This window comes from Meriones unguiculatus, chromosome 7 (assembly GCF_030254825.1).
Source record: "Meriones unguiculatus strain TT.TT164.6M chromosome 7, Bangor_MerUng_6.1, whole genome shotgun sequence".
Classification (NCBI taxonomy): domain Eukaryota; kingdom Metazoa; phylum Chordata; class Mammalia; order Rodentia; family Muridae; genus Meriones; species Meriones unguiculatus.
Window position 1 is genome coordinate 11,992,880 of NC_083355.1, and position 10,752 is coordinate 12,003,631.

Below are 10,752 nucleotides of genomic sequence, written 5' to 3' on the forward strand. Positions count from 1 at the left end.
CCACTCCATCCTATGACGTTTACATTACTTTTGCTTCTCATTTTTCTATGTCTCCTGAGCCTTGGAGGGGGGTGACAGATATTCCATTTAAGTCTGAGCACTTAACAATCCCTTAGTGCCGGCACCGGTTGCGAATCTCATTCCACTACTAAGGCTGAGAATAGCGCTGATCTCTGACCATAAACACAGATTCTTAGAAGGCATCCAGGAATGCTTTTAAACTGTCCTTCCTCCATGAGTGTACAGAGAAAGAATGCTATTCATCATAGTAATCATTATGAAAATATTGACAAATTCTGTTTATTGACCACACAATCCATTAATTATACCTTAAATAACCCTTATAATTTGAGCATGCTTGCTACAGTTCCGTCTTGAATAGAAATGTTTAAACCAAAATCTCTTATTTACTCATTCTCATGAAGAGCTATTACCAATTCACAAACCTCAGAACGTACACAATCAGACTAAAATCTTGCTCTGTACAGATTCAGTAAGGCACGTCTTGGAGTAGCAGGGGTAGAAAAGCATGTGTATAAAGCTTCATTGTTTGCCAACTTGTCACTGATCTCAGAAACAGAATGGTTAAATAACAACTATCGCAATAAAGCTTAAGGCATGACTACATCAAAAATAAACAAAGTTGTCATGTTGGACAATTACGTTAAGGTACTTTGTTATGATGTAAAAATATCTTGAGAGCTCAGCCATGATGCTAAGATGCAATAAGTCTAATACAGCTCATTTGTCTTTTTCTTTTCAAAACAGAATTAGCTAGGGGGAAAGCCTGGCACATCCCTGGGACTTGCTAGTCAGCTTACCTTGCCTATTTGGTGAGCTCCAGATCAATGAGAGACCCTGTCTTAAAAAATAAAGTAGAGTCTCAAAGGAGAGCTCAGGTAGCAAAGGGCTTGCTGTGAAAATATGAGGACCTGGGTTCAGGTCCCAGTATTCACACAAGGGGCTGAGCATGGCAGTGAGCATCGGTCATCCTATCAATGGGAAGGAAGAGACTGATGGGTCTCTTGAGCTCACTGTCTAAACAGCCGAGCTGAATCAATGATCCCAGGTTCAGTGAGTGATCTTGCTACAAACAAACAAACAAACCGTTGGAGAGCAATTGAGGAAGTCACCCAACACTGACTGGCCTCCACAAGCACACGCACACATGAAAACATACATACAGTACACACAAGCACATGTAACACAGAGCAAAGAAAGTGTGGACAGTGATTAAGAATGATGCTCTAGATTGTCGTCTGGCTAACTAACAAATGTGTGCACGCACACACACATGCTCACAAATAAATAAAAATTATTAGGGCTGGAGAGATGGCTCAGTGGGTAAAGTACTTGCCACACAGCATAAGGACCTTGAGTCTGTGTACCCAGAACACCCATGTAGCTGGGCTCTATAGAGCATAATCCCAGTGTTCATACTACAGAATGGAAGGCAGAAAGAAGAATGCTTGAAAGCTCACAGGTCAGCTATCCTGGAGTACAAAGTGGCAAGCAACAAGAGACCTTGTCTTGTATGAGGCTAATACTTGAGGTGATGCTTTTATCTTTACACACACTGTGTCATTCATGTGTCCACACTCACACACACTCAGAACAAGCATACACACACTAAGTTTAAAATATTGACCTTTAAAAACTTTTAAATGACGTTACATTTCAACATATGGTGCAGATGTTCTGATATGCTTACAATGTGGAATGATTAAATCACATCACGTTTGTACTGTGTGCTTGTTACAGTCATTATTCTGTGTAGTGAATACTAGAGCCCACCTGGCCTGTATAAATGAAACTGCTGATTTGGATCAACATCTTCCCCTTCTCTTTATGCCCTTTCTTTCAATCCCTGGAGTCCATCATTCTATTTACTTCTTACTTTTGGTCGTGAGCCTACTCTTTAACAGCTGAGCCATTTTCTCCAGCCTCATCTTTCTTCTTTTCTTTTCTTTTCTTTTCTTTTCTTTTCTTTTCTTTTCTTTTCTTTTCTTTTCTTTTCTTTTCTTTTCTTTTCTTTTCTTTTCTTTCTTTTGTTGCTTTTCTGAGTGTTTCTCTGTGTTTCCTTGGGTATTTATAGACCAGGATGGCCTTAAACTCAGAAAGATCTGCCTGCCTCTGCCTCCCCAAGTTCTAGGATTACAGGCGTGTGCCACAGAACCTGGCTTCACTCTACTTTCTATTGCTGCAAGTTCAACGTATTTAAATGAGGCATGTGCATAATAATGAAGTCAGGAAGTGTCTGTCTTCTGTGCCTGCTTTATTTTACATCCCACATTGTCATAGTTTAGGTTTTTTTTTGTCAACTTGACACAGACCCAGACATACGAGAGAAGAGGAAATCTCAACCGAGAATTGCAACCATCAGATTGCACCATGGGTACATCTGTAGAGCATTGTCTTGATTGCTAATTGATGAAGAAAGCCCAGGCCACCATGGGCAATACCACATTTGGGCAGGTGGGTCTGGGCTATGTAAGAAACATAACAGACAAGCATGGGAAAATAAGCCAGTAAGCAGCACTCCTCCATGGTCTCTGCTCCAGTTCCTGCCTCCAGGTTCCCGAATTGAGTTCCTGCCTTGACTTCCCTCAAGAATGGACTGTGGTCTGGAAGCACAAGCCCAAATAAGCCCTTTCTTCCTTTAGTCAGAGTTCTATCACAGCAATAGAGAGCAAAGCAGAACATAGTTTCTAGGTCCATTTGTGTTGTCACAGAGAAAAGGAGGCCCTCACATCTTAAAGGCTGAACAGTACCGTGTTATTTCTATGCCACCACATCTAAAAATCCACTCATCCTTTAGTGATATTCGGTTGATTTCATCTTCTCTATTGCAAATAGTGCAATAAGCAGCACAGAGCTGAAAGTGTCATCTTGGTTAAAAAAGAAAGAAAGAAAAGAAAAGAAAAGGAAAGGAAAGAAAAGGAAAGGAAAGAAAAGAAAAGAAAAGAAAAGAAAAGAAAAGAAAAGAAAAGACACCTTTCAATCCCTTTAGAAACATACCAGGAATTAGGCTTTCCAGATCATACCTCAGCCATGTCCCCTCCCTCTCCCCAAGGAGACAACACATCATTTTCCATAACTGATTATACTAATAAGCATTTGCACCAACTGAACACAATAGTTCTATTTTCTCTCCACCCTCATCACCTTACTTCCCTCTTTTTGACAGTAGCCTAACTAACTAATGTAAAGTGATATCTCATTGTGTGTGTGTGTGTGTGTGTGTGTGTGTGTGTACATATTCATGTATGGGCACATGTGTGCATTAAGGTCTAGCCAAGAGGTTGATGTCGGATCAACCTCTTGATCCTCAGCCACCTGAAACTGTCTTCCAGTAAATTTGGGTTTACTGATGGGCAGAGATCAGCTGGTCATCAAGTCCCAGGGGTCTTTCTGTCACTGTCTACACAGCTTTGGGATTACACTGTACTTGTACACTGCACCTGTAATGTGGATGTTGGTGACAGGATTTGGGTCCTGATGCATACACAGCAAGCACTTTGCGGAGCCATTTCTCCAGCTTCTCACCTTGGTTTTTATTTGCATTTTTCCCTGTGGGTCATTCTTTGGTATAAGATAACAGGACATCTTTGCGCACACTTGAGTTTGTCTATTCACTTTCTGGATGAATGCTTCATGTTTTGGGGAACAGCACAATGTTTGAGCCCTGACAGCGACCTTTTATCTGTAGGTGCTGCTGAAAGGAAACAGCAGAAGGGACACCCTGGGGTTCCTGGGGTACTGTCCTCAGGAGAATGCTCTGTGGTCCAACCTGACGGTGAGGGAACACCTGGAGCTGTTTGCTGCCATAAAGGGGATGAACAAAAGTGATGCCACAGTGGCCATTGCGAGGTATGCAGGGGTCTGCATCTGTTTGCTTCTGGACCCAGGTGATGGGAAGAAGGCTGGAGGTGGCTACATTCACAGAAAATGTGGGATAGGAGGTCCTATTGCTTAACTAGGTGAGATGCAGGAAACTTCCCGTGGTTTCTTCACTTTTTCATTTTAAGGATGGAGGAGAAATGGTTAGTATTCAATGGTAAATGATTGAGTTTCCTTAACAGTTAAGTATAAACTAAATTTCAAAAGTATTTGAACCTTGTACAGACTGTATTAAAAGAGGTAAGTCTTATCTCTCTCGGTTGGGAGGGGGGGAATCACAGCCTTTATCCGATTGACCCTGTTTAATGTTTCAGCATATTTCTTGAGCTACCTGCTTGGGCCCTACTTCTTCATCTTGGCCAGGCCCACTGCCCCATCCTCCCATCATCTCCCTTCACATGGAGCAGACGGTGATGCTCCACTGTCTCTCTTCAGGTTGGCGGATGCGCTCAAGCTGCAGGACCAGCTGAAGTCTCCTGTGAAGACCCTGTCTGAGGGAGTGAAGAGAAAGGTAGGGCAGGGCTCGCTGCGGCCCTAAGCACACAGCAGGCTGGTGCCACATGGCCCGTCCCTCTTGTTGCAGCTCTGCTTCGTGCTGAGCATCCTGGGGAACCCGTCTGTGGTGCTTCTGGATGAGCCGTCGACCGGGATGGACCCCGAGGGGCAGCAGCAAATGTGGTGAGGAGCTGCCGCCATCCAGGCTGCGCCACAGCTGGTGGGGAGTTCATGATTTCATCAATATTGTTAGACAAGCAAAAATGTAATGTGGCCAACATCACCCATATCCCTAAAAACCAGTATTTTGGGAGAAAACAAACATTCCCTGACGGTTTACAACAAAGGACACTGAAGGAAAAATAGGCTTCGGAGATTTCAATCCTTGATCGGTCTCCTAAGCAGTTCCTTTCTACTCAGGATGTTTTCTTTCAAGCATCTTTCTCCTACCTGTTTTCTCAGGACAGCCCCTGACGCATCACCAGTGTTTCTTCAGAAACTCACCTGAGAGTCCTCTTTCCCCGTGACTCCAACTTGCTTAGTCCTCTTTATAATGCCCAGAAAAATCAGTTTGTTTGTTTTTTTTAACAAAACCTCAATCATTCGATTTTAACAATAAAGACTTGGGAGCCGGAGGCTGGAGTGAAAGCGTTCTAGCTCGGAGAGTCGGAGAAAGTACCCAGTTGACTTTCCTCCTCTGTAGACATCCCAGAAGCGATCAAATATCCTGGAACACAGAGGACTTCTATTCATTGCAGTTCTTCTCTTGACCTTAATAGGCAGGCTATCCAAGCCACCTTTACAAACTCAGAAAGGGGTGCCCTCCTGACCACACATTACATGGCAGAGGCTGAGGCTGTGTGCGACCGCGTGGCCATCATGGTGTCTGGAAGGCTAAGGTGGGTGCCTGTTTCCATCCCACCCCATCACTCTGTGATGATCAGGGGAAACACGTTTGCTTTTAAGCAAATCAACATCCGTGGGTGAGAGTTGTAGTTGCCAATTCCCTAGTTAACAGCGAGGAGACACTGATTTGTTTGTGGTGACAGAGTGGCAATCTGAGCATGCTCACAGGGTCCCTTCCCACATTTGTCTTGAGGCTTTGTAATTCCTATTTCTGCTCTAGATGTATTGGGTCCATCCAACACCTAAAGAGCAAATTTGGCAAAGAATATCTGCTGGAGATGAAGGTGAAGAACCCCTTGCAGGTGGAGCTACTCAACACGGAGATCATGAGGCTTTTCCCCCAGGCTGCTCGACAGGAAAGGTAAACACAGTTTCTGGTGTGTGTGTGTGTGTGTGTGTGTGTGTGTGTGTGTGTCTGTCTGTCTACACACACACACACACACACACACACACACACACTCACACATACACACTTTAGGCCAGAAGCCAGTGTCCCTTGCCTTCTGGTATCATCCTCTATCATTGTTTGAGACAATGTCACAGTGTCTTTGACTGAGCCTGAGTTCAATATTTGACTACACTGGCTGCTCTGGGGATAAGCTTGTTTCTGCCCATCTCTCTCCTATCCCCCAACCAGTACTGGGGTTACAGACACGCTTAGCCACATCCAGTTTTTGTGAGTTCTGAGTTATGAACTTGTCCTCACCCTTACATGGCAGGCACTTTTCCTGGCTGAGTCATCTCCCCAGTCCCCAGTTCCTGTTTTTGATCTGGCAAAGTACACCCACTCTCCCCTGAATTTTATTTAGCTTTGTAGACATTGTGGGCCATGTTTACACTATAAGAAGATCTCAAAGAGATCAGGGAATTGTGGGTACTATTAGAAGCATGCTAGAGAACAGAGGGATGCTGGTGAATCTGAGGTCACATGTGTGTGACTCCTGTGGCAGGTTCTGTCCTGGTCTTGGGTTATCCACTTGTCATTCTGATCTTTAAGACAGTAGGTACTGTTTTAAGCAAATCAACATTCTTGGGTGAGAGTTGGAGTTGTCACTTCCCTACTTATCAGTGAGGAGACTCTGCTTTGGGGTGATGGCAATCTGAGCATGCTCACGGGTACCCCTCCCACACTTGTCCTGTGCTTTTGTAATTTCTGTTCCTGCTCCAGATGTGTTGGGTCCATCCAACACCTAAAGAGAATAGGAGCAGCTTCGTACAAGCACAAGTGAGGTCATAATGACAGAGTTGACTGATGACAGGACAAGAGTGTAAGATTTTTATTCCTTGTTTACAAAAGCCTTAATTCTATATGAACTATCTCAATGATCAATAAACGCTATTGGTGAAGTAGGATATTCTGTAAGTGAAAGAAAATAAACCCTTTGAGATGAAACCAATCTGTTCCGATTATGTGCCGACAATAGGTAGCCAAATATGTACCTGGGCAGCAACTGATAAACTCTGGGCCTTCTGAAGAAAACTTGGTTTCATTTCCTCAGGATTTGCTCTCAGAATCCCCTCTGCATGAGACTAACATTGAGAGTTGAAGGAGGAGGTGTCTGAATGTGGAATCTGTACTGAATAGGTAGATTCCTCCCCAATTTGGAAATTCTAGGAAGCTGTGAGGAAGTGTAAGAAGCCTAAGTTCCCAGTTGAGACTGGGTGGAAAAGACCAGTCTCCAAATGTTGCTTAGACTGGCCCTACATGAGTCAGTCCCTCCAAGGAGCCTTAGATACTGAACCCATTATTTTTCTTATTTTTCTTTTCCTACCTTCCTTCTTGTCACCTGGCCTGCCTCAGTGAGCACACTCTCAGAGATTCAGGTATTATTTATTCACGTGTTATTTATAAAAAGAAAGGTAGAGGATGCCGTAGACATTGACCTACACACTTAGAAACCACCTAGCCTTTCTCTCTTCCCAGGTACTCTTCTCTGATGGTCTACAAACTGCCCAGGGAAGACGTGCAACCTTTATCCCAAGCCTTCTTCAAATTAGAGACTGGTAAGAGTCCAGCTAGAGATGAGACTCTGAGAACAAGTAATTGTAGAGCCCACAGTGGTGAGAAATAGAATTAGAGCATTCTGTGTTGATCGTGAACATTCAAAGTTTGTTTTGAGATGCAGAAGGAGAAAACGAAAGAGGTAAGGTACTTCTGTGCGTGCACGCGCATGGCAAGGATTGCTGGTTTTACTTTTACTTTTTTTTTTTTACTTTGCACATAAGAAAGTACAAAAATAAGACAAAACTCATTATACTTTGAAGGTTACATTATTTTAGCTCTAAAATATATTTCATTTAGTGATCATATTGAAGGTGTATAAATTTAAAGTAAATTGTACTTACTGGCTCAAGCAAATTATAACCTATAAATTTCACTGTAAATCCGAGTAATCCTTCATTCACTGGTGGGCTTCAATGTCAGTTCAAACGCTCTGTACGCATCCTTTTGGCAGAGTGCTATGTTGTCCACCTTTTGGCTTTAACTGTCTGTTTGTCTGACTTATCCCAGGTGCTCTTTGCTTGTACTGCTCAATGACATTTTCACTTGCATGTCACCTGCCCTCCTGTCCCATAGACATCTTCTGGCTTCTGCTGTCTACATCCAAAGATGCCTTGATTCATCTTCTTTCCATTGTCTAAATTCAGCACCTAAACTTTCTAGGACATGGGATCCTTCACAGTACTCTTCACATTGCTGTCACATTTCCTCTATTTCGGTTTTTTTTTTTGTTTGTTTGTTTTGTTTTTTTTGCTAAGAATAGCCCTGCACACGTCCTTGTTAGATAACCTTTGAGGTTATCTCTTTGCTGCTCTTTGTGCTCAGTGACGACGCAGTAAATATACAAGACTTAACATCCAGGAGTCCTGACGCATGGTTATTCTTCTGCAGTTAAACAGAGCTTTGACCTGGAGGAGTACAGCCTCTCACAGTCCACCCTGGAACAGGTGGGTCAACTTCAGGGTTCCGTTCACAAAGATTAAACGCGTGCCCTTTGGATTCAGACAAGAGGAGAGCCTTGGGACCTCAGTTTTTTCAAAACCATGGAGTTGTTCTTGGGATGTGTTTTCATGCTCCTTCCCTGTTGTGGCAGATAGGAGTGAAAGTACTTCAGATTACTCATTAAATTGGCTACTGTTATTTGTCTATGTGCCTCTACGGAAAAATCAAGTTTTTTTCTGCCACATGCAGCTAGCCAACCACACGCATCTTGCCCTTGTGATTGTACACTTACTCTTTTCAGGCATCAGAGTAGAAACTGTTTGATGTTCTGAATAAAGTTGGCTATTACCTGAAATGATAGTACATGAAAAAGAAAAGCAATGTGATCTCTCTCTCTCTCTCTCTCTCTCTCTCTCTCTCTCTCTCTCTCTCTCTCTCTCCCAGGTCTTCCTGGAGCTCTCTAAGGAGCAGGAGCTGGATGTTTTTGAGGAGGAAATAGATCCCTCAGTGAAGTGGAAGCTCCTCCCACAGGAAGAAGCTTAACACGGAAGCTTTAAGCTGTGGATGTTTTCCCCGTCTGTCTAGTAGCATAAAGTAATGTTATCTTCAATGCTACATATCCATTATCGATGAGTAAATCATCTGACCATGGAGATAGAAGGTGCTGATTACATCACGAGTGTACTGTTCTTATGAATGGGTTAAGATCATAAAAAGAGCCATGGACCTAGTGCATTCTCTACAAATTCTCTTTGTATTATCGTCATTTTAAAACACATTAATTGTATTCATTAACGAGTCTAACTGTGACATTTCAGTACAGGTATGTATTGTGCATAAAGGAGATCAACCCTCGTTTCTGTCCTTTCTCACCATACTTCCCTCAGTCCCCTTCAGAGTCCTGTATGTCCTACTTCCCATATTGTGTTTTGTGTATTTCTACATATAACAGAAAGCTTGTACTTCTTGAGTTTGTGTCTGGCTTATTTTGTTCAACATGGTGCCCTCCAATTCCATATATTTTTCTTCAGATGACAGGATTTCCTTCTTTATTACAGGTTACCGATACTTCATTGTATATAGATATTAAGTTTCTTTATACCTTCATTTGTTGATGGTTTTTTAGGATGATTCTATATTTTGAGTATTCTGAATAGTACTACAATGAACATGAATATGCATGTAATTCTTCTTAATGTCGACTTACCTACTTTAGACATACATGCAAGACTGGAAGAAGTAGATCTTATGACAGGGATACTTTTGGTTTGGGGAGAATTTCTGTTCTGCTTTTCATAGTGGCTTTATTATAAATATACATTTCCACCAGTACAGGATAATCATTGCCTTTTCTCTACATTTTCATCAGCAACTTTAGAAAGTTTAATAATAGCTATTCTAGCTAGGATTAAATAGATTCTCATTATAGCTTGGTTTTTAGCTCCCATAAGACAAAAATTGGAACTGTTTCTATATTTAACAACTACTTGTATTTTTTCTTTTGAGGAATGGCTAGACAAATTCTTTACTTATTAGATTAGATTGCTTACAGGTTAGATTATCTTTTAGTCCTTTATATATCAATGATAATTAATTTTACAACAAATGAAGAGCTGGCAAATATTTTCTCCCATTCTGTGAGTTGTTGCTTTGCTTCAATGACTGATTACTTTGTATAAAACCCTGTGTTGGCTGTTTTTGTCAACCTGACACAAACCTAGATACATGTGGAAAGAAGGAGTCTCAATTGAAAATATTTTTTATAAAATTGTCTTGTATATAATTGTATGACATTTTCTTGATTACTGATTAATGTGGGAGGATCCAGCCACCTGGAAACAAGCCACACCTGGGAAGGTGGTCTTGAGTGGTATAAGAAAAATAGCTGAGCAAGATATGAGGAACAAGCTATCAAGAAGCATTCTTCCATAGCTTTTGCTTTAGTTCCTGCCGTCAGCCTCCTGCTCTGATTTCCTGCTCTGACTTCTCTTAGTATGGAGTATGACCTGAGAGTTTTAAGAGGAAATAAATGCTTTCCTCCCAATGTTGCTTTTGGTCATGGCATTTACCACAGTGATAGAAATTGCTACTAGGTTCATGAGATATTATTGCGACAAAATAGACCAGGTTGTTTTCAGGAGAATTGTGGGAGGAGTTTAGTACTTTCAACTAGACAATCTATTGATTTTATGGGCTGTTATGGGAACATGAAAGATAAGATCCATGCATCATTAAGATCCAGGCAAATTATGGAGGTATGCTGTTGATTTTCAGCTGACCTGTGCAGATCATGTCTGCTAGACCTTGGATCTGAGGACTTGACACAATGATGTGTATTACCATTTAATGCTGTAGACAACTTTATTTCAGTTTGAGTTTAGAAAGACATGGTCAAAAAACATGTAAATAGACATCAGTAAGCACATGGTAATTATTAACAGAACAACATTTTCCCAAAACATTTTCAGGACAGACCAGTTTTAACACAATTGCCAGCACATACTATA

At 41.8% G+C, this 10,752-nt stretch overlaps 1 protein-coding gene across 7 annotated transcripts in view; it reads left to right on the plus strand.

Annotated features, from left to right (window-relative positions):
• The window catches only part of LOC110561938 (ABC-type organic anion transporter ABCA8A-like), a 77,743-nt gene extending 68,528 nt beyond the window's left edge, over window positions 1-9,215 (plus strand). For all 7 annotated transcript variants that reach the window (XM_021658531.2, XM_021658532.2, XM_021658535.2 and 4 more), the window contains 8 exons: window positions 3,710-3,870; window positions 4,336-4,411; window positions 4,484-4,578; window positions 5,175-5,294; window positions 5,522-5,662; window positions 7,226-7,305; window positions 8,195-8,250; window positions 8,690-9,215. In XM_021658531.2, coding sequence (XP_021514206.2) covers window positions 3,710-3,870; window positions 4,336-4,411; window positions 4,484-4,578; window positions 5,175-5,294; window positions 5,522-5,662; window positions 7,226-7,305; window positions 8,195-8,250; window positions 8,690-8,788 — 828 coding nt within the window. In that variant the 3' untranslated portion in view covers window positions 8,789-9,215. The remainder of the gene's footprint in view (window positions 1-3,709; window positions 3,871-4,335; window positions 4,412-4,483; window positions 4,579-5,174; window positions 5,295-5,521; window positions 5,663-7,225; window positions 7,306-8,194; window positions 8,251-8,689) is intronic.
• The last annotated feature ends 1,537 nt before the right edge of the window (window positions 9,216-10,752 follow it).